General features: G+C 53.4%; 1 protein-coding gene across 1 annotated transcript; it reads right to left on the bottom strand.

Annotated features, from left to right (window-relative positions):
- Positions 1-11,990: 11,990 nt before the first annotated feature.
- Positions 11,991-20,324, bottom strand: AQP3 (aquaporin 3 (Gill blood group)). The gene is made up of 6 exons (XM_024252257.3): positions 18,273-20,324; positions 14,590-14,716; positions 14,145-14,282; positions 13,676-13,794; positions 13,121-13,338; positions 11,991-13,030 (listed from the first exon to the last, which is right to left on the bottom strand). Exons 1-6 carry the CDS (start codon positions 18,675-18,677, stop codon positions 12,862-12,864), a joined length of 1,176 nt encoding a protein of 391 aa, XP_024108025.2. The 5' UTR covers positions 18,678-20,324; the 3' UTR covers positions 11,991-12,861.
- Positions 20,325-23,286: the final 2,962 nt, after the last annotated feature.

Raw genomic sequence — 23,286 nt, 5'->3', positions numbered from 1 at the left:
AGCGAGACTCCATCTCAAAAAAAAAAAAAAAAAACACACACACACAGTTGGGGTACGGTGGCTCACACTTGTAATCCCAGCACTTTGGGAGGCCGAGGTGGGCAGATCACCTGAGGTCAGGAGTTCGACACCAGCCTGGCCAACATGATGAAACCCCATTTCTACTAAAAATACAAAAAAAATTAGCTGGGCATAGTGGTGCACATCTGTAATCCCAGCTACTTGGGAGGCTGAGGCAGGAGAATCGCTTGAACTCAGGAGGCAGAGGTTGCAGTGAGCCAAGATCTCGCCATTGCACTGCAGCCTGGGGGACAGAGTGAGGCTCCGTCTCAAAAAAAAAAAGGCGGGGGGGGTGGATATTGAGGAATTCTAAAAAGGGAAATAATTGTCATCTTAATAAATGGAGATTTTAGGGCCAGGCTGGGCAGAGGCAACTGCCAGTTGTCATGAGTGCATGCAGAGAAGATTCAGGGCTTCCTGGAAAAGGCTTCTACCTGGTGTTCCTTTAATACCCTGGGAATAAGTGCCTAGGCCCAAGGCCTAGCCCACCTAGGGGTCAAAATGAAGCATCGCTGGCCAGGGCAGACGGCAAAGCTAAGTGTGGCAAAACCAGGTCAGGAAGCCCAGAGGAGGCCGGAGGCTGGAAAGGCAGGGGCAAAGTCTCAAATGTGGGCACATGTTGAGCATGTCAAAGGGAAAGACACCAAGGGGACTTAAGTGAGGGACTTGAGATCAGAGGATGTGGATGATGATCGGGAGGAGGCAGAGGTAGGGCAGTAGTGGTTGACTAACAAAGGGGCAGGGGGAGGGTGGTGACAGTCCAGAGGACTTAGAGATGATGGGGACTGAGATAGGTGGTAAGAGACGGAGACTATGTTGGGGCTGTGGCAGCAAAGGTGACAAGGTGACAGGGTCGGGTGGGGACAGTCAAGGTGACAGGAGAGATGGGAATGAACTAGCAAATGACAGGTTGGGTTGGAGCTGGTTGACGAAGGGTTGGTCCAGATAGCCACAGGCTTGGGCATGGGGCAGGGCCAGGGATGGTGGCCATGCTCAGGAAGGTAACATGATGATGGGAACCGGGTCAAGTGACAGCGTGGGTAAGAAAGGGGCAGTGGTTGTGATGCAGGGATGATGGTGAGGGTGGCAAATGAGTGACAGGGTCAGAAAGGAGCCATGACCATCAAGGTGACCCAGGGGTGACAGGAAGTGTGGGTGGCAATGATGTCTGTGCCAGTATCAAGTCAGAGACACCCACCTAGCCCCCCTCCCCTGGGCCTGTTTCAACAGCGGAACTGTTTCCTAGGCCGCAGGTCTCATGACTCAGTACCATGTATCAGCCTTGCCTTCCATAAGATCTCTAGGTGGAGCCACAGCCACCGGGGCAGGCTAGGTGCCTGTGTCGGCTGTTCCCAGGCCCATCGAGGGACCCAGGCATGGAACCTTAATGTCATCTCTGCCTCCTCCCTCCTGGGTCCACATCCACTCCAATCTGGGGTTGGCCACAAACACTTAGCCTCCTTCTCCTTACAGACTACAAAAGTTCTAGCCAGAGCTTTGTCTATTCCACCAGGCTTCTTCCACGGCTGACCCCATTAGAAGTTTCTGGGCCTCTAATTCTTTCTCATAACTATCCCCTGTGGGGAGAGAGAAAGGAAGGTGGACTTCAAGAGGGTTCTGAATAATCCCATCCATTCATCCCACAAATATTTATTAAACTCCTTGCAAGGTACTAGGGGCTGACTTTCACAACTAGACCTGTTTCCCCGTCTCCATGAAGCTCAGTCTGGAAGAACAATGGCAGCGAATGGCAGCCACCATTGGGACAGTGCTATTTACTCGTAACAGAGTGGGGCAAACTTTTTTTTTTTTTTGAGACAGGATCTCACTCTGTCACCCAGGCTGGAGTACAGGGGTGTGATCATGGCTCACTGCAGCCTTGACCTCCTGGACTCAAGCGATCCTCCTGCCTCAGCCTCCTGAATAGCTGAGGCTACAGGTGTGTGCCACGACACCCGGCTATCATTTTTTATTTTCTGTAGAGACAGGGTCTCACTATGTTGCCCAGACTGGTGCAAACTGCTTTTTAAACCCTGAAGAGACCAGGCGCGGTGGCTCACGCCTATAATCCCAGCACTTTGGGAGGCCGAGGAGGGTGGATCACCCTAGGTCGGGAGTTCGAGACCAGCCTGACCAACGTGAAGAAACCCCATCTCTACTAAAAATACAAAATTAGCCGGGCGTGGTGGCACACGCCTGTAATCCCAGCACTTTGGGAGGCCGAGGCAGGCAGATCACAAGGAAAAGAAATCGAGACCATCTTGGCCAACATGGTGAAACCCTGTCTCTACTAAAAAATACAAAAACTAGCTGGGTGTGGTGGCGTGCGCCTGTAGTCCCAGCTACTCGGGAAGCCGAGGCAGAAGAATCACTTGAACCCGGGAAGCGGAGGTTGCAGTGAGCCGAGATTGAGCCACTGCACTCTAGTCTGGCGACAGAATGAGACTCTGTCACAAAAAAAAAAAAAGAAGTTTGTTACTTCCTTCTTATCGAGATATACTTCTTCACGTGCCATAATATTTACCCTTCTAAATTTTACAATTTAATGGTTTTTTAGTGCATTCAAAAAGTTATGCAACCTTTATCACTGTCTAATTCCAGAACATGTCATCACTCTAAAAAGACAACTCAGCCCCATTAAGAGTCAGTCTTCATCTGCCCCAGCCCCTGGCAACCACTAATCTACTTTCTGTCACTATAGATTTGCCTGTTCTGACATTTTATACAACATGTAGCCTTTTGTGACTGGCTTCTTTCACTTAGCATACTGTTTCCAAGGTTCATCTGTGTTGTAGCACGTATAAACAATTTCCTTTTTTTTTTTGAGACAGTCTCACTCTGTTGCCCAGGCTGGAGTGCAGTTGCACAATCACAGCTCACTGCAGCCTTGACCCACTGGGATCAAGCAATCTTCCCACCCTAACCTCCTGAGTAGCTGGGACTACAGGCATGCACCACCATGCCCATATAATTTTTTTTTTATTTTTTGTAGAGATGAGGTTTCACCATGTTTCCCAAGCTGATCTCAAACTCCTGGGCTCAAGAGTGATTCACCCACCTTGGCCTCCCAAAGTATTGGGATTACAGACATGAGCCATCACACCCAGCCAGAGATTCCTTTTCTTCTTTTTCAAGTGGCATTCAGAGAAAAAAGAGCAAGATACACATCTGAGTTACCACGGTATGTTTCAGGGACCCAGGGGTCCGGGCCAAGATGGTGGCAAAAATGTCAGGACCTCAGCCTTTCCCCCTTTGACAGGATCCACTCAGGACAGAATTCTTACTATCTCTTGGCAGTCTTCCCATCTCCCCCAATCCTGCCCCCAGCAACTATCTTGACCCACCTTTGTCTGTTGTTTTTGAGACAGAGTCTCGCTGTATTGCCCAGGCTGGGGTGCAGTAGCGCAATCTTGGCTCACTGCAACCTCTGCCTCCCAGGTTCAAGCGATTCTCCTGCCTCAGCCTCCCGAGTAGTTGGGACTACAGGTGCCCGCCACCACACCCAGCTAATTTTTGCATTTTTAGTAGAGACAGGGTCTCATTATGTTGGCCAGGCTGGTCTTGAACTCCTGGCCTCAGGTGATCCACCTATCTCGGCCTCCCAAAGTGCTGGGATTACAAGCATGAGCCACCACACCTGGCCAATAAATGTTTTCTGAAATAATAAAGAAATACATGAGCCAGGTGCTGTGGCTCACACCTGTAATTCTAGCACTTTGGAAGGCTGAGGTGGGAGGATCGCTTGAAGCTAGGAGTTCAAGACCAGCCTGAGGAATATGGCAAGACCCCATTTCTACAAAAAATTTGAAAAATTAGCCAGGCATGGTGGCGCGTAGCTGTGGTGCCAGCTACTCAGAAGGCTGAGAGGATCACTAATGGAGACGGAGGCTGCCGTGAGCTGTGTTCGTGCCACTGCACTCCAGCCTGGGTGACAGAGCAGCCCTTGTCTCAAGAAAAAAAAAATCAATAATAAAATAAGGGTCAGGCACGGTAGCTCACGCCTGTAATCCCAGCACTTTGGGAGGCCAAGAAGGGCAGGTCTCTTGAGATCAGGAGTTCGAGACCAGCCTGGCCAACATGGCAAAACCCTGTCTTTACTAAAAATACAAAACAAAATTAGCTGGGTGTGGTGGCAGGCGCCTGTAGTCCCAGCTACTCGGGAGGCTGAGGTGGGAGAATTGCTTGAACTCAGGAGGGGGAGGTTGCAGTGAGCCAAGATCATGCCATTGCACTCCAGCCTGGGCAACAGAGCCAGACTCCATCTCAAAATAAATTAGTAATAATTATAAAATAAACAAGCTCTCTAGCAGAAAGGCCAGGAGATACTCTTTTCCACATGAGACTCTTCCAGGAGCCCTTCTGCAGATGTCTGCTGGCCTCTTCAACCCTGTGCCCCTCAAGGCGTCCCCTACAGGTCCTCCTCTTTCCTAGCGGGAGTCCAAATCCCTGGGACAGCACGGAGCATTGTCACTTTCTGTTCAGCCCCTGGCAGCTGGACCTGCCGAGGCTTCTCTCTACAGTCAGATGTCTCTGGGCTTAAAAGATATACCCTGAGACTGGGGACCCAGGCCTGGACAGGCCACTGCCTTACCCAGTAGCTTTGTGCAAGTCACCTGTATTTGAGACTCAGCTACCTGCTCTGCAGAACTGCAGTAATGGTGTGGATCCATTGACTTCAGAGGGAAGATGGCCCTGACTCTCGTGCCTGAGTTTCTAAACTGTGAGACAGTGGCTGCTCTAACCAGTTGGAAATCAGAAGTTTTAGTCTATCCTGCTGTTCGCTTATTCAGCAAGTATTTGTCAACAGCTATGGTGTGTGCCTACCCAGGCACTCAGACTCAGCCACAGTCTACAAACCTCCTGCTTCCCGACCACTTGCTCTAAAAATCTGGGTTGTGATCTCAAAACCTAAAGACTTCCCAACCCCACGTCCTGACTTCCGTGTCTTGTTTGGAGTATCGCAACCCCCGATCCCGTACCCCCAGTCCTCTGCCCACCTCCACACACACTGCCGCTCTGTCCGACTCAGTATATAGATGTGTGGCTTCTGGCCCCCCAAGGTAGGAGTGTGGGTGAGTGTGTATTCGAGTGTGAGTGCCCCTGAGAGTGTAAGGCTGTGTGAATATAAGGATGTGGAGTGTGGGTGTGTATCTGAGTGTGTTTGAGCGTGTGAGTGTGTAACAAGTGAGAGTCGCTGTCAGGGCTTGTTTGACTGTAGTTGGGTCGAGTATGGAGTGAGTGTGCCATGTGTGGGGGTGTGGATGAGCCAGTGTGGGTGTGCATGATTTCGTGTGAGGGTGTGCAAAGCCCCAGTCCCTCATCGGTCAAAGCAGACACACCCTAACGTGCATGTGGGCACATATGCATTCCAAGGGTCGAAGGTGGCTAAGCTGTAAGCCCATCTTCCGATAAGGGAAGACTTTGTCCACAGGCCAGGGATCACTCTCCCCTCCCCACCCCGACATGGAAGTGGGGATCCCCCAGCTAAAGGTCGCCTCTGTCAGGAATGAGCACCCTGAGACTGGGGCCCACAGCCCACCTCCCACCTCAAGCCAGGCCGCCTCCTCCTCTCTCTCAGCTGCTTTCCAGCCCAGCCCTGGCAGTGACCCTGGACGGAGAGGCGAAGGACGGGGGTGGTGGCCAGGCATTCCAGGTGCCTCCCCGGCTGTGGGGGGCATCTCCATGGAGCTGAGCAGCCGACCATATCAAGATGATTATCGGGGCTCCCAGGGTCCCTTCCCCCAGCCTCTCCCAAACAGACCTCTTTAGCACTAAGCTGTGCCAGGAAGTGTGACAAGAACCCATTGCTCCTCATAGGAGCTTCTGAAAAAGGCAAGACCACAGAGCCATGGGATTGTCCCTGAAACAGCTTCCCCGACGCAAGAGACCAAAGAAGTTGGCCAAGGCAATTGGATCTGGTTTAAGGCTTTATCCCCAGCAATCTCTAGAAGCAGGGGACGGTGCCACCCATTCCTTCTTCACCCATTATATTTCACTCTGACCTGGAGGTATGACCAAGGCAATAGAGGATGGGGGCCCCTAGAGGAGTCAGGGTGGCTTGTTTGCAGCCCACTCATCACCCCACCCCACTGTCAATCTCAGCTGTCCCTAAGACATGCCGGTTAGTGTCCCCTAGTGTGCTTTGGCCATACACGGGGCTGGGAAAGGGCACCGATTCTTTTCTGGCTCCCAAAGCTGCTGGGACTCTCAGTGTGTTGGTGAGAGCTGGAAGAGGTCCCCAGAGTCACTGCAATTGTCCTGGTTTCTGCCCTGTTCTTGAGGAGCTAAAGTGGGATGTCAAGGAGACCTCAGAAAGAACTTCCTGATAGGAGGCTGTGAAACAAGATTAGTAAACACAGATTGGGATTTTTGCTTGTGCCCTCAACCTTCTGGGATTGACTCCTGGCCATGATGCCACATATACCACCCTGTGAACCCCTGTTTCATCGCCATCACCACTCTCAACCCCTACCATATCCCCTGAGCCCCACGAGGGGATGGGATGTCCAGCCCTTCCTTTCTCAGGAGCCTGAATTTTCTGGAGAAGGCCCAGGGTGGGAAAGAGACTCTGGCTTCCATCTCCCCTAAGCCCAGGCTGCCTGGGGAAAGCTGACTCCACTGAAGCTGGTGGGACTGGGGCTTAACTCCCAGGCTGACTAAGGCCCCACAGAAGCTCCAAGCTCCTGGAACTAGAGCAGATGGCCTTGGGGAATCAGGCGTCACTTCCAAGCCTGTCTTCATGCTTTCCTTCCCCACAGTATACAGGGAGCTCAGGAGGAGTCATCGTTACCATCATTATAGCCTCCACTTCAAAAGCCCTTACTGCCACATCTGGCATTGTTCTGATGCACGCGTTAATCCACTTACCCCACCTTGCACAACCTAATGAGGTAGATACTATTACTATCCCCATTTCACAGAGGAAGAAACTAATATTCAGAGAGGTGACGTCAGTCAGGGATGCAGCAGAAACAGATCGTGTCCTCTGAGGTTTCACTGAAGAGAGCCTGAGGAGGGACTATTTACAGAGGTGGCGGTAGAGTCAAGGGGACCAACCAGAGACGGCTTGGGGACTAACCAACAGCAGCCATTCCCCCTCAGCCAGAAGAGGCAAGGGGAGAGCAGTGTTCTAGAATGCAGGAAAAACCAGAGCCCTGGAAAAGTCATGAATACCCTGACCTTTATCCCCCCACCCTCCCTGCCCTCTGGTTTCCTAGCTGTGTCTCCCATTTGCCAAACGCAGCTCGAAGCCTGAGGGCAAGAAGGCCCCGGGAATGCCGCCCGTAGAGATTAGCCTCCTGAGACACAGAGCAGGATAGGGACTGGATCTGGGGCAGATGGAGCCTCCCACCCACCCAAGATCCCGTGGCTGGGAAAGGCTCGTTTGGAACCCAGGTAATCTGCATTCAGAGCCCTGCTCCCTGAGATGTTGCAAAATGCTCTCTGGGGAAGGGGTTGAGAAGACTGGGGTCTAGTGCAGGCTCTGCTGCACTGCTCTGTGACTCTAGATGAGACTCTAGTTTTGCCTTTACACAAAGAGGAGGTGTCCTCTCCTGGCACCCTCCACAGCCTAGGTGCCCAGACCAGACACATCCTCTGTGTTTCCGCTGCCACCCCCTTCCTTACCTCAGACAAACCTGGCATCAAAGGCCAAAGCCCGGGGCATGGAGATGCTGAGTCCCTGAGGAGCCCATCCCCAGCTGGGGGCAGATGCACCCATTCCCTACCCCCGTCAGACTCCGAGGTTCTACCCAGGAAGCCTCCTTCCAGTCTCCCTGGCAGCCCCAGGGTCTCCATCTCCATATCTCCTTTCTTTGTACTACCACATTCCCAGGGCCCATAGCTCAGGGGTCCTACCCCCAAGACAGGCTTCCTCCTCCCAGCCAGAAGTTGCGGGGCCCTGCTTAGGCCAGCAACCTCACAAACCCTTCCTCGGGGATCCAGGCTGTCTCTGGCCCCTGGGGTCCCTGTACTGGGTGGAGTAGTTCCTCTTCTCCCCTTCCCACCCCACCCAACTCTACCCCGCCCACGTTTCCCCAAGCCTAGAGGTGCCCCACCTAGGTTTTCAGAAAAACAACATCAAGAGGAAAGAGGAAGGAGGGAGCTCATTACCAGGAATTAAGGAGGAGGCCTGCCCTAGGGGAACACAAGCGGGACTGGGCTGGCAGGCAGAGATACGCACTGAGTACCCAGAGGTGTACTCAAAGTACACTGAGAGAGGGGCTCAGAGGAACATGCGGAGATGTGGTCTGAGGGTCACAGTCCAGGATGTTCACTCAGAGGTTCACAAAGAAAGACCCAGACACAAGGCTGGGCACTGTGGTTCATGCCTGTAATCCCAGCACTATGGGTGGCCAAGGCAGGTGGATCGCCTGAGGTCAGGAGTTCGAGACCAGCCTGGGCAACACGGTGAAACCCTGTCTCTACTAAAAATACAAAAATTAGCTGGGCATGGTGGCATGTGCCTGTAATCCCGGCTACTCGGGAGGCTGAGGCAGGAGAATTGCTTCAACCCAGGAGGCAGAGGTTGCAGTGAGCTGAGATCACACCATTGCACTCCAGCCTGGATGACAAGAGCAAAACTCCATCTCAAAAAATAAAAAAAAAAAAATAATAATAATAAAAGAAAGACCCAGACACAAAGAGTCAGGCAGTAAGAGATACTTGGAAAGAGACAGAGACGTGGTCTGCCAGAGGTTTGGACCCGCAGAGACATAACCAGATACATTGAAAGAAAGGCACAACCAGAAACACTGAGAAGTGCACACTTGCCTGTGTACACACACACACTGAGGCAGGCACACTAAGAAACAGGAACCAAGCTCAAATTTCACAGAGACTGATTTTAACCCAAGCAGATCCGAATTTTAAGGAAACATGAGCTCCTCCAAAGTGGGCTGTGGAGATGGCTCAGCACAGGAAGAAGGGACAGAGGTGACATGGGAGATGCAACTCTCCCTCCATGTCCTCACCAGAAAATGGATTACATGGAATGGGAGAAGATACCTTCTTTTTCTTTTTTTTTTTTTTTGAGACTGAGTCTCACTCTGTCACCCAGGCTGGAGTGCAATGGCATGGTCTCAGGTCACTGCAACCTCTGCCTCCTGGGTTCAAGCGGTTCTCCCACCTCAGCCTCCCAAGTAGATGGGACTACAGGCGTGTGTCACCACACCCAGCTAATTTTTGTATTTTTAGTAGAGATGGGGTTTCACTGTGTTGGCCACGCTGGTCTCGAACTCCTGACCTCGTGATCCACCCACCTTGGCCTCCCAAAGTGCTGAGATTACAAGCGTGAGCCACTGCGCCCGGCTTTTTTTTTTTTTTTTTTTTTTTTGAGACGGAGTCTTGCTCTGTCGCCCAGGCTGGAGTGCAGTGGCGTGATTTCGACTCACTGCAAGCTCCACCTCCCGGGTTCACGCCATTCTCCTGCCTTGGCCTCCCGAGTAGCTGGGACTACAGGCACCCGCCGCCACACCCAGCTAATTTTTTGTATTATTTAGTAGAGACGGGGTTTCACCGTATTAGCGAGGATGGTCTTGATCTCCTGACCTTGTGATTCGCCTGCCTCGGCCTCCCAAAGTGCTGGGATTACAGTTGTGAGCCACCGTGCCCGGCCGGGAGAAGATACCTTCCTAAAGGAGATGAAGAGTTGTCTTGCTAGAACTTTCTGACAGCCAGAACTGCTGGTGGAAGGTACACTTGGAGGTGGGGTGAGGAGGTGGGGAGCTTCCCTCCTACCCCTGGAGGGGTTACACAGCTGCTGCCTGGCTCATGTCCCTTTCAGCCCCTGCCCTGACCCACTGCTCCCGGTCCTGGCCGGGCCTTACCCTCTGTCACATGGCCTGACCCTCCAGGCAACACGTTCCCTTGGTTGCGGCCACGTGCTTCTTTGCCCCGCATCCTGTGTGTGAGCCCCTCTTGTCTCCCCTCTATCTCTCCCAAGAGCCTTCTGAAGTCAGGACACAGCTCGCTATCGCCCTCACACTTCCTCCCTCCCCTTTCTCGGGAAATTCAGAATCCGTGGAAGGAATCTGAGGAGGAAGAGGATATTGAATTCAATGACCTTTAAAAAAAACAGCCTTTAGCATCCTCCCTCCACTGCCTCCCCACCCCCATCTCTGGTTCTGCAGGAAAAATCACGAGGTGACATTTATTGAGGATTTACCATCTGCTGGTCACTGTGTTAAGTCCTTTCCATGAATCATCTTCCATTATTTCCTCCTCTCAATATCTCCCAATTCACAGATAAGGGAGGTTCAGGAAAAGAACATGACTACCCCAAGGTCACCCAGCTAGAGAATCCTTGCTGGGCCAGGAACCCAGGTTTGCCTACCCATTAATTACTGCACCAAAAGTGCTGCCACCACCCCCTAGGCTGACTGGTCAGGGTCAGCAGCAGAATTTGAGAGAAATGGGTGACAGAAGGACATGGTGCATGCTGGGGAGGACAGCAGGGTGAGGGCAGCCCAGGTGGGACTGGTGTGGCTGGAATGACCCTCTGCAACTGTATTCCCCTCCCAAGGTTTGCCCTTCCTCCCCCCAGGGCCTGGGAAGGGGACACTCCCTCTTGGCTCAGGTCCCTCCAACATTCCAGACACGCCTCTTGGGAGCTGGGGACAAAGAAGGGATAGAAACCTAAAATGGTATTGCCTTCTCCTGCCCTCACCTCCCCAGGCAGATTCTTGGCTGTGTGACCCTGTGTTTGCCACCCACCCTCTCTGGGCCGTGATCTCATCTGTGAAGGCTGGAGAGCAAAAGTTGGCTTAGCTTCTAAAAACCACAATTCGCCTGCCACACCCAGGGATCCTCTGGCTCCCATGGGGTTCGCTCAGAGGAGGGATTGGATAGGGGATGCCTTCCCTCGTATCGCATGAAGTTTCCCTTGATGAAACTTGAGGAGGGTATGGTAAGGAAGAAGCAAACGAGAAAAGCTTCCTGTTCTCAGGTGTGCTGAGCCCGTTGCTTTTCTGGGCAAGTCAGAGTGCCAGAGTCAATCTTCCAACCCCCTGCCTTACTGGGCACAGAGGTGCCTCTGTAGAAGTGAAGAAATGACTGAAGAAATGAAGCAGAAGGGGAGATGAGCGTGAACGCAACTGCGGGTCTCGGCACTTAAGACAGCTGACTAGAAGATGCTGGAAGAGTGAGGCAGAGCAGGGATGGCTTCCCGGAGGAAGAGGCATTAAAGCAGATCATGAGGACTTTAATGAGCAAAGATGTGAGTTGGGACTTTGGAGCAAAGCCTGAAGACACAAAAACATAGAAACACATAAAGTAGACTGAGGTGGATGGAGCTGTGTGACAGGAGGGGTAGGGTCAGGAGCCTACCCATTCTGAGGTCCTGAACACCAGATGGAGGGTTGTGGATGGTCTCCAGTTGGGCACTTTCAGCAGGGGTTTTGAAGAGATCCCTCTGGTTGCTTTGTGGACTGACTGGGGCAGGCCTGGAGGCAGGGAGGCTGCCAAGGGGGCTGTGGCCAAGGTCTGGGTGGAGGTTATGGAGCCTGAATAGCTGCAGGTTGTGGAGGACAATACAGGTTCCCAGTCTGATGGGTCTCCTCCAGGAACAGGGAACTCACCACCTCCTGGGCAGCAGTTCTCCTCATTGGGCAGCTCTGCAGCAAGATCTTCCCTGCATGGGGCTCAAGCCTTTCTGGGCTGATGTGTGGGTACAGGGATTAGGAAGAAGATTGCATTCATTATGCTGGGGGTACCCATGAGGATGGAAACTTGGGGGAAAGTTTGGGACCATAGAGTTCAAACTGAGAGGCTTGGTGAAGAGGCTCTCTAACCTCTCTGTATGACCCCCAGGGTAACCTGACCAGATCAGACACTCAGCCAGGCACCCTGGGTCAGTGTGGGCATGCTGAAGCTCCTTAACTGGCCCCAGAAAAGCAGCAGAGCAAGCAGAAAGATATTTGCACAACTGGAGGTTTTAGGCACATATTTATTTATTTTTTAATATAAAAGATAAAAGAGTACATTGTTGAGTAGAGGATTAAAGGAGTGACGACCCTTTCTAAAGTGGGGTCTCCCGTCTCGGATCCCTAAGACTGTAACATCTGCTACATACATTAAAAACAAAACAAAACAAAAGCAAACATGAGACTTATGACCTGACTTCACCCAACCCTTCATGCCTGCATTATGACAGAAACATGTCCCACTGCTCCTACTTACGTATGTACATCCAGAGCTCCAAACCTGAGCTGTGGCCCCCTCCTCCCAGCCCTACCCACATCCACCCTACCTCCCAAAAGCCCGTAGAAGCCCCCACTTAGAAAAAAAGGCAGACATACACATACACAGAAACACATATCTACCTGCAGCTCCTCCATGTGAAGCCCTGAAACATACACACCCTGGAACTTTCCTCTCCTTATGCACAGATGGACAGACTGCCTTTCCCTGTCTCTGGGCTCCCCCAACAGCCAGAATCCCTTCCGACTGGTCCCTTGTCCTGAATATCTGGGAAACCACACACACACACACACACACACACACACACTTGCACACACATACACACACACACATACCTGCTGCCCATTTTCTTCCCTTGGGAGACAAAAGGATGTATTGACCCAAATTCCGGTTCCATCCCAGCTTAGGGGCAGTGGCCTAAGGTGCTATTTGGGCAAGGTCCAGTGGAAATCCTGAAGGGGCTGTCTCGTGGGGTGAGGGTAGATAGGGAGCTTCTTAGCCTGAAAGGGTGGATCGTGAAGGGGGCTTCTTGGGAGTGGCCCTTGGACAGTCAGTGGATGCTCAAGGCCAGGGCAGCGGAGTGGGGAGATGGCCCCTGCCCACTCAGATCTGCTCCTTGTGCTTCACATGGGCCAGCTTCACATTCTCTTGCTCGGTGGAGGGTGGGGGCTGCTCCAGGTGGCAGCCGATCATCAGCTGGTACACAAAGACACCCGCAACGGAGCCCAGGAGTGGGGACACGATGGGCACCCACCACCAATGCCGGCCGGTCCTGCGGGGACAGACACTCAATAGTCAGGGACATGGGGGGCAGGGCAGAGGAGAGGCAGGCTGGGGTGAGCTGGGTGGGGGCTGTACTCACGTGAAGACTCCAGAGCCCCAGCCCGCAAGGGCTGTAAAAAGGCGGGGGCCAAAGTCCCGGGCAGGGTTGACAGCATAGCCAGAGTTGAAGCCCATGGAGGTGCCAATGACCAGGACCACCAGGCCCACGGTGAAGGCCTCCAGGCCTCGGGGGACGGGGTTGTTGTAGGGGTCAACAATGGCCAGCACACACACGATAAGGGAGGCTGTGCCTATGAACTGGGGAGTGGGGAGAACAGGGTGAGCAGCAGCTCCCTCCCTTTCTCTGACCCCTCCTTCCATCCCCGTCTTCCCTCTAGCTCTTAAACTCTTGTCAGCGCCCGCCCATGCTTTTCTCCTGAAAGCAATGGTGCTAGAATGTCTGCGTGACAAGAACCCGCTGGAGAGCCGCATGTTTTGCAAGTACCTGCCACCATGTTCTGATGCAGGTTACCCCACCCCACAGATTTGAGAAACCCTGCTACAGTCGAGGAGTCCTGTCCCCCAACCAGCCCATGAGCTACCAAGGCAACTCGGTCCCCTCCCTGCGTTCCCCTCACGTGTCCCCAGCCCATACCTGGTCAAAGAAGCCATTGGTCATATCCAAGTGTCCAGAGGGGTAGGTAGCAAAGATGCCAGCTGTGCCATTGGGGCCCGAAACAAAAAGCTGGTTGTTGCCAAAGCCCCAGATTGCATCTGGTGACAGATTAGACCCAGAGTGAGTCAGGGGAGAGGCCTGAGCCTGGCCTTCCCTCTCAGGTGTGCCCTCCCCACCCTCCCACGAGTTATGGGTAAGTAGCCATACTGCTGTATTGCAGCAGGCAGAGGGGGTGACGTGGGGTGGGGTGGAGGGCCTGAGACTCTGTTATTGCCCAACTTGTTTCTTTCCCCTCGTGCCCCCCACCTTGGCCCTGTGCGTGAATGAGTGAGTCATGAGCCCGGGGCCTGGGCAGGCCCTAGCCGTCTGTCATCAAAAGGCCTGGTGCCAGCAGGTCCTGAACAGAGGGACGGGGGTAGTGGAGTAGGACAGGGTGGGGAATGCTTACCATAATACAGCCCAAAAACTATTCCAGCACCCAAGAAGGCTCCCAGTGTCTGTGCCAGAGTGTAGATAGGCAGCTTGATCCAGGGCTCACGAGCCAGGACGCACATGGCAAACGTCACGGCAGGGTTCAGGTGGGCCCCTGGGCAGAGGGGACATGGGACCTATTAGCTGCAGCCTGCCACAGTCGGGAGGCTAGGGTCCCCTGCGAAGGGGTGCAGAGAGGGGTTTCTTGCACAGGATGCCGGTTGGTCTATGTAACAGGTTAGCTGACAATCTCTGATTCCAAGGTGAGAGTCGAATGTTCTAAGTGTCAAGCTTCTTCCCCACCCTCCTTTCCCAAGGGGCCAAAGCAGAGGCCACAGCTGTGACCTGCCCTTAGGAATGCCAGGACACCTAGTGGGAATGCTATTGAGGGCAAAGGGCTGGGAGCAGGGTTAAGGCCTTACCAGAGACCTGGCCAGCGATGAGGATGCCCAGAGTGACAGCAAAGCCAAAGGCCAGGTTGATGGTGAGGAAACCACCGTGGGTGCCCCGGCTGAGCACAACCTGGGCCACGGAGCCACAGCCAAACATCTGTCAGGAAGAAGAACAGGCAGGGAGCGTGAGGACCAGCAACTCTCACTCCAGAAGGAAGGGGTAAAGCCAGCAACCTGCCCACCCGCCACCACTGGGAGGACTAGAGGCCCTTCCTGGAACCCAACCCAAACCCCTTCTGCTGCAATTGCACTCTCCAGCAAAAGGACACATGCCTTCCCACCCCCACTGTCCCAACTCTAATATGAGAGGACCCTATGGAAAGGGCTGGAAGCAGGGTCTGCGACTGGGATCCTAGAAGATGACTGAACCATCTTCACTGATTTTCCTTGAATTTCAGCAGGCGTAGGTGTAGGGGAACAGCTTTCACCTTAGCACAAGTTTCTCTGCAGCCCTTCAGGCCTGGACCATAAAGGTGGGAAGCCTCTCACTCATCCCCCAGCTGCCCCAAAGAAAAGCTCATGTAGGCCCGGTGCAGTGGCTCACACTGTAATCCCAGCATTTTGGTAGGCCGAGGTGGGTGGATCACCTGAGGTCAGGAGTTCGAGACCAGCCTGGCCAACATAGCAAAACCCCATCTCTACTAAAAATACAAAAATTAGCCAGGCGTGGTAGCAGACGCCTGTAATCCCAGCTACTCAGGAGGCTGAGGCAGGAGAATCACTTGAACATGGGAGGCAGATGTTGCAGTGAGCCAAGACTGCGCCACTGCACTCCAGCCTGGGCGACAGAGCGGGACTCCATCTCAAAAAAAAAAAAAAAAAAAAAAGTTAAATTAAAAAAAAAGAGTTGAAAAGAAAAGCTCATGTGGTGGTGGTAGTAGTGGCAATGGGCGGCACAAATAAATAGGGAGGAGACCAGAAGTGAGGTTGAATCCACTTCTCCTGAGTCCAGGATGCCAGAGCCCCAGCCCTCACCATGTCCCCCTCAGCAACCTCCCCTTCCTTTACCTGTCCCTGTCCCAGTATCTCCTCTCTCCACCCATGACCTCTCTGCTCTCGGGGGTCCAGATTCCCCACTCAGATTTGGAGGTCCTACAGACAGAGATCTGTGTGGCTCCTCCTACTATCCCCAGCCTGGGACCCAGGGCAGTAGAAATGGGGAGATCGGTTCTAAACTTTCTGCCAAAAATGGGGGAACTAAAAGAGACTAAGAGCCCTGATGTTCTACAAATATAGAACATACTGGAGCCAGCTGTGGTGGCTCATACCTGTAATCCCAGCACTTTAGAGGCTGAGATGGGAGGATCTTGAACCCAGGAGTTTGAGACCAGCCTGGGCAACATAGTGAGACCTTGTCTCTATTTAAAAAAGAAAAAGAACATACTATGTCTGTTCCCCTTGTTCAAGCCTGAAAATACTTCTGCAGCAGCTATAAAGAATTGCTGCCCTGAGCCCCCTGCATGTCCCTCAAAGCTGCTCCAATGACTTCCACTGGTCTCCTCTCCCACCTGCCCATAACTAAAGGTTTTATGCCCACAGAGCAGGCAGTTTCCAGGACCTGTGCTACGGGCCCTGTTTATTCTGATGGGTCAGTGCCTGTTGTACTGCATGGTTAAGCTTTTTGATTATCATCCCAGAACGACCAAGAGATAACGGAGAAGCCAGCAGCAATGACATGGGGCGAAGGTGTGCAGGCAGGTGAGAGCAAAGATCAGAGATTGCAGGTGTATGTGTGAGGAGGGGTGGTGGGAGACAGGCACGTGAGGGTCTGAGGCGCCCTGCCCTGCTTAGGAGGCCCTGGCCGCAGCTCCTTGCCTGCCAAAGGCTCAGACCTGGCTCCATCCCAGGAGGCCTTGGAGGGAGGAGCTGTCAGAGCCAGTTCCACCACCTTGGGGCTAATCTTCCTCTTCCTCCCCCACCCCCTGCCCTGAGTTCGCGGCCAGCACCGCCCCCTGTCCTCACACCAGGTATCTCAGAGAAAGGGGCTTTCCTCACCCCAAAGCCAACCCTGATTCTGCCACTGCAGTCCTAGGCTCCCAACACACAGGCGTGCAGGCAGGCACTCGCCCACTACAAAGGATTCCCAGGCCTGCCCCTCCAGTTCATGCAGTCCTTGAAATTCTGCTTCTCACTGATATCCAATACCTCACATCCATCTGAGCCTGCAACCCTTCCCCCACAAATTTAACACCCTTCTTTTGTGGTCTGGGATAAGCCTGATGATCCTGGGGCTCAGTGGGAAGACTAACGGCTCCTTTGTGAGAGAGTGAACTGAGACTTGGGAGGGAATGAGGAGGCCCCTCTAGGAAAATAGAAGACATCATCCTCCCCTAGCCTGGCTGCTCTAAAACAGGTGGCTGGACTCAGGACTCCGATAGGAGTGGGGGCTCCGAGGCAGGAGAGTGATAAAGGCCACCTCCCATTGCCTTCTTGGCACAGGAGAGAGGGGCTAGGGCTGGCTGATACGACGACTAATCTTATGGGAGGCTGTGGATAAAATACCCCCTGTGGCTTCCCCACTTCCTATTCTTGGAAGCCAGAAGTGGGTTTCAGCCCTCCTCTGCCCATAGATCCTGATCCTCAACCATTTGGGGATCCCTACTTGCCCTTAGTTAAGCTTCCTAGTCCACCGTGGGCCAGCTGGTCTGTAGTACCTAGGGCTGGGGCAGGAACGGAGTAATCCACCCACTGCAATGTAGCAACTGAACCCAGAGGAAAACAGGTGTAACCACATGAGCGGCTGAAAAATCAGAGAGTAACTGGGACAGGAAATAGAACCATAACTGATGGGTCTGCCAGACCTAAGAAGTGCAAACAGAGTCACCCAGAACAAAACCAGGGTGAAACTGGTGTAACCAAGGAGTAACTAGGACTGAGGAGTAACTCAGGCAGGGAAATACTCACTCAAGAACCCACAGACTAACCAAGAGACCAGGGAATAACTAGAATGCTTGTCGCCTTCTGCACAGACGCTGCCAGCATCTGTCTGGATAACAGATAGGGCCTGGGAGTCGCTGAGCACCAGGAGAGCAACTTTAGACACGCATCCTCTGTGCCTGGGCCTAGCTTCCTCCCACCCTTCTACCGTCAGAATCTGCCTCCCTTCCCACTTCGCTGTTTGCAGCCTATGTGGCCTGCGCCCTCTGCCCCCACTCGTGCAAACTGTCCTCACTCACTGCAACTTTTGGACTTTTTGAGGCTTAATTATTCATTAGAGGCCAGACACCCAGGACCCAAATAACCTAATAATGGCTCATTTGCCTCCGCCCCCTCCCCTACATCTGGGGGCTGAGATTCTGGGAACCTGGAGGCCTGTGGGAGGCAGGGGAAGTGGCTGGAGGTCCCAGACTGCAAGCGTAACCGCTGCCCCCAGCCTGTGGGCTGAGTCACTTGTGGGAGGGTAAACGATCGGCACTGTCACTGGGAAGTAACAGCTGTCATTCTGACAAGAGTCGGAGCTGTCAGAGAAGGGGTTAGAACCGTGGGGAAGAGGACTTTGGAAGTCAGCTTGATCCTCCGCGGTTAAGCGTGGGGGTCAGAGCTGGGGAGGTGGGTCCAGGCTACCTTGGAAAACACAGCCCCTTCGGGGAAGTGAGAGTTTGAGGAGTGCAAGGGCTGGAGAGAGAAGGGCTTCCCCGGCTCCCTCCACTCACCACGAGGATAAGGGTCCCCAGGCACTCGGCCAGCGCCTGTCGGAGCAGCCGGTAGCGGATGTGGAGCATCTCCCCGCAGCGGGACACCAGCTCCTTCTGTCGACCCATGGCGGGGCAGGCGGCGGCGCTGTCGGGCGAGCAGGGGTGGCGGGAGGCGGCGGGCGCAGCGAGCAGCGGCCTCCAGCGCTGGTGGCTCCCTTTATAGGAGCGCGGGAGACACGGGCCCCGCCCGTCATGCAGCCCCACCCGGCAGTCCCGCCCTGCAGTCCCGGAGCGCCGAGGTGTTGGCGCCCCCTCGCCCCCGCCCCACCTCCGCTGGGAGGCTGGTGCGGACGCCGGGTGGAGGGAGCTGCGGGCATGGAGTGTGAGGAGCTTTGAGGGACCGGTGGCCTTCGGAGGGCGCATAGGGGAGGGGACGTCATGGGGGCTGAGAGGCTTAGGCAGATCTGAGAGCCAATGGTGGGATTATAGGCAGGGTTCAGGGCCATGGCTGGAGAGGATGCAGCTGTCATAGAGACCACCTGGGCCCTGGGATCACCCCACTTCCTTGAGGGCAGGAGGAGACCTGTCAGAAAGAAACTGGCCGCATCTCTCCAGGATGACTGGACCCAACAGGTCCTCAGTTCGAGGCAGGAGGAGGAAGGAGGCTGCGAGCCCCGAGTGAGAAGAAACACTGTCTCTTCCGTCAGGACAGATAAGGCACGGACCCTTCAAGGGGACAGCTGGTGTCAGGGCGGCAGCAGTCTAGACCCAGGTGGGCACACAGACACACGTGCTGAGTTCCAACCAGACTTCATGGGCCCTTCTCCTTGTGCTATGAGCACGTCGTGTGTTGCATGTCCTGGCCAGCTATGTCCACAGCTGTGTCTACACATGGCGGATGTCCTGTGTGCCTAATTGTACGGCTGGGCATTCCTCGTGGCTGTGCACATGCCTGTTGAACATGGCTGGGTGACCTAGCTTGTCACATGTGTACCTGCGTGCATTGTTCACATGGCTCCAGAGGCTGAGCTGCAGTTGCCCTGACATGCCACATGCCACATGTTTGCCAGCAGGCTGAGTCCCAGCTGTTTTTAACCCTCTCCTCTCCCATCTGACTTACCCCTGGCCAAGGAAGAGTCTGTCTCTTTTTTTTTTTTTTAGACGGAGTCTCTCTCTGTCACCTAGGTGGAGTGCAATGGCGTGATCTCGGCTCCCTGCAACCTCCACCTCCCAGGTTCAAGTGATTCTCCTGCCTTAGCTTCCCGATTAGCTGTGATTACAGGCACACGCCACCATGCCCAGCTAATTTTTGTTTTTTTAGTGGAGATGGGGTTTCACCACGTTGACCAGGCTGATTTCGAACTCCTGACCAAAAGTTATCCACCCGCCTCAGCCTCCCAAAGTGCTGGGATTACAGGCATGGGCCACTGCGCCCGGCAAGTCTGTCTCTTTAAGCAAACTTAATTGTGGGGGAGTCAGCCCTATCTGAGGGGGATCATGGGACAACCTTGCCCTCGCTCTCTCTTTAAAGAGTAGGGTCTTGCTCCATCACCCAGGCTGTGGTGCAATCACAGCTCACTGTAGCCTCGAACTCCTGGGCCCAAGCGATCCTCCCACCTCAGCCTCCAGAATGGATGGGACTATAGGGACTATGTGCCACCATGACACTCAGCTAATTTTTAAAAATCTGTTGTAAAAATGAGGTCTTTCTATGTTGCCCAGGTTAGTCTCAAACTCCTGGCTTTAAACGATCCTCCCACCTCCGCCTCCCAAAGTGCAACCTTGCCCTCTATGCTGCTTTTAATAACAAGGAAACATCTGGTGGCCTGGGAGCAAACAACATGCCCTTATGCCGAGCTTCTATGGCAGCATTGCATTGCCAGAGGGGATCAAAGAAATCATTTTCCAGAGGGACTTAATCCAGGTGGGCTAATGACCCTGAGGACTTGTCCCTTGAGGGATGAATATGAGAAATAAGGGCCCCCGGCTGGGCGCAGTGGCTCACGCCTATAATCCCAGCACTTTGGGAGGCCGAGGAGGGCAGATCACCTGAGGTCAGGAGTTCAAGACCAGACTGACCAACATGGTGAAACGCTGTCTCTACTAAAAATACCAAAAATTAGCCGGGCGTGATGGCGGGTGCCTGTAATCTCAGCTGTTTGGGAGGCTGAGGCAGGAGAATCACTTGAACCCAGGAGGCGGAAGTTGCAGTGACCTGAGATCGTGCCATTGCACTCCAGCCTGAGCAACAAGAGCCAAACTCCGTCTCAAAAAAAAAAAAAAAAAAAGAAATAAGGGCTCCCACGGTTCAATGAGAAGCGAGCAGGGCTAGTGCAGAGGTTCCTCTCCCAGAGGGACCAAAAGAGAGAAGGGTTAGCCCTGTCGTCCTTGATCAGAAATGTGATCAGCACCAAGAAAGCCCCAGGGGCCACTGGGACCTACAGTCAAACTGTGTTAGGTGACAGGACCATTGACATTTCAGGACAGATAGGCATGGACCCTTCAAGTGGACAGGTTGTGTCACGAGAGGTAGCAGAAGAAGCTAAACAAGCTCTTAAAAACATGGATGATGACTCACTCCAGCCTCTAGCTCGTGGGATCAAACAATCCTCCCACCTCAGCCTCTCAAATAGCTGGGACTACAGGCATGCATCATGATGCCCGGCTAATTTTTGTATTGTTTGTAGAGAAGGGGTTTCGCCATGTTGGCCAGGCTGGTCTGGAACTCCCGAGCTCAAGCAATTTGCTCACCTTGGCCTCATAGAGTGCTGGGATTGTAGGATTATGAGTATTGCTAAACCCATCTCTCTGGGCATCAACCACCTCTGCCACACGCCTGTAATCCCAGCTACTCGGGAGGCTGAGACAGGAGGATCACTTGAACCCAGGAGGCAGAGGTTGCAGTGAGCCAAGATCACTCCACCTGGGTTCAAGCGATTCTCCTGCTTCAGCTTCCCGAGTAGCTGGGATTACAGGCATGTACCACCATGCCCAGCCAATTTTTTTTTTTTTTTTTTTTTTTTTTTATTTAGCAGAGACGGGGTTTCACCATGTTGGCCAGGCTGGTCTCGAACTCCTGACCTCAGGTGATCCACCCGTCTCGGCCTCCCAAAGTGCTGGGATTATAGGCATGAGCCACTGTACCTGGCCTAGATAGGCATGTTAAAAAACAAAAGAAAAGAAAGCAAATAAGGGCTCCCAGTCCCAGAGGTGGTTCATGCCCAAAGAGATGGGTTTAGCATACACATAAAGTAGATTCACATACATGCAGGCACTTGCGCATACACACACACAAACACACAGACACACACACACCCTCTGTGGTTTGCAATCACACACTTGCCTATAGACACTGAGCTCTGCTCCCATGATCAGGGATCCCATTCACATGAGAGCCTCGCCATGGGCTCACACATATATAGAACCCCCACATGAGGACTCTAATGACCCTTGACCCAGAAAGATGCACCCCACCCTCCAGGCCTCTATAGGCTGGGAGGCCCCATGGTGAATCAGGGAGCCATCACTGACTACCTGCCCTCTGGCCCCACTGCCAGCCTGTGACTCAAGACAGAACCACAGACTCCTGGTGCCAGGGCCCAGATCACAGGCTATGGGAGTGGTAGAGCACCCCTGCTATGCTGCCCCCTTTTCCTCCCACCCTATAATATGCATCCAGCCCATCCCTGCCTCAAGTGGAGCTGCAAAGGCAGCACAGGGCAGAAACTGGCAAGGGACTCCTCAACACTGAAAGAAAATGGGGAACCCCAGCCCACAACACCCCATCCTCACCCTGTCCCATCCTGGGCCTGCTGGCATCCAAATCTAGCCTGGGAACCAGAGCAGGGGAGAAAAACAGGGGAAGCTCTTCCACCAGCAGATACTACACACACTTCTATTTTTTATTTCTTTTCCTCTTCCCTTATAAAAGCAACCTGGAGGCCGGGCGTGGTGGCTCACGCCTACAATCTCAGCTCTTTGGGAGGCTGAGGTGGGAGGATCACGAGGTCAGGAGATCGAGACCATCCTGGCCAACAAGGTGAAACCCCATCTCTACTAAAAATACAAAAAAAAATTAGCTGGGTGTGGTGGCGGGCGCCTGTAGTCCCAGCTACTCGGGAGGCTGAGGCAGGAGAATGGCGTGAACCTGGGAGGCAGAGCTTGCAGTGAGCCAAGATGGCACCACTGCACTCTTGCCTGGGCAACAGAGCAAGACTCCGTCACAAAAAAAAAAAAAAAAAAAAGAGGAACCTGGAGCCGGGCACAGTGGCTCATGCCTGTAATCCCAGCACTTTGGGAGGCCGAGCCAGGCAGATCATTTTAGGTCAGGAGTTCAAGACCAGCCTGGCCAACATGGTAAAACCCTGTCTCCACTAAAAATACAAAAATTAGGCCGGGTACGATGGCTTGCTCCTGTAATCCCAGCACTTTGGGAGGCCAAGGCAGATGGATCACCTGAGGTCAGGAGTTCAAGACCAGCCTGGCCAACATGGACAAATCCCATCTCTACTAAAAATACAAAAATTAGCCAGGCGTGGTGGCACACGCCTGTAGTCCCAGCTACTCGGGAGGCTGAGGCAGAAGAATCGCTTGAACCCGGGAGGCAGAGCTTGCAGTGAGTCAAGATCGCGCCATTGCACTCCAGCCTGGGCAACAAGAGCGAAATTCCATCCTCCCACCAAAAAAAAAAAAAAAAAAAAAAAATTAGCCAGGCATGGTGGTAGGCACCTGTAATCCCAGCTACTCGGGAGGCTGAGGCCGGAGAATCGTTTGAGCCCAGGAGGCTGAGGTTGCAGTGAGCAGAGATCGCACCACTACACTCCAGCCTGGGCAACAGAGACAGACTCCGTCTCAAAAAACAAACAAACAAAAAAGCAACCTGCACACACATCTGTCTGCATTCAACTCACATAGGTTTTCTCGTGGGCTGCACAAGGAAGTAGCTAGTTAAACACACAATTGTGGATTTGTCTGTCTTATATACGTTGAGCAGCATTTATTTACACATATGCAGCTACCTGTACTCACCCAT

The sequence above is a fragment of the Pongo abelii genome, chromosome 13 (assembly GCF_028885655.2).
Source record: "Pongo abelii isolate AG06213 chromosome 13, NHGRI_mPonAbe1-v2.0_pri, whole genome shotgun sequence".
In the NCBI taxonomy this organism is placed as follows: Eukaryota; Metazoa; Chordata; class Mammalia; order Primates; family Hominidae; genus Pongo; species Pongo abelii.
Note: the sequence above shows the minus strand (reverse complement) of the source record. Positions and strands in the feature narration are given on the sequence as shown.

What these genes read in the sequence shown, in the direction of transcription:
- AQP3 (XM_024252257.3), bottom strand. Translation starts at nt 18,677, where the DNA reads ATGCGCCCTCCGAAGGCCACCGGTCCCTCAAAGCTCCTCACACTCCAT. An exon ending in TGGGGACCCTTATCCTCGTG is followed by an intron (nt 14,717 to 18,272) that starts GTGAGTGGAGGG and finishes TCTTCCTGACAG; the next exon opens with ATGTTTGGCTGTGGCTCCGT. An exon ending in CCAATGGCTTCTTTGACCAG is followed by an intron (nt 13,339 to 13,675) that starts GTATGGGCTGGG and finishes CCCACTCCCCAG; the next exon opens with TTCATAGGCACAGCCTCCCT.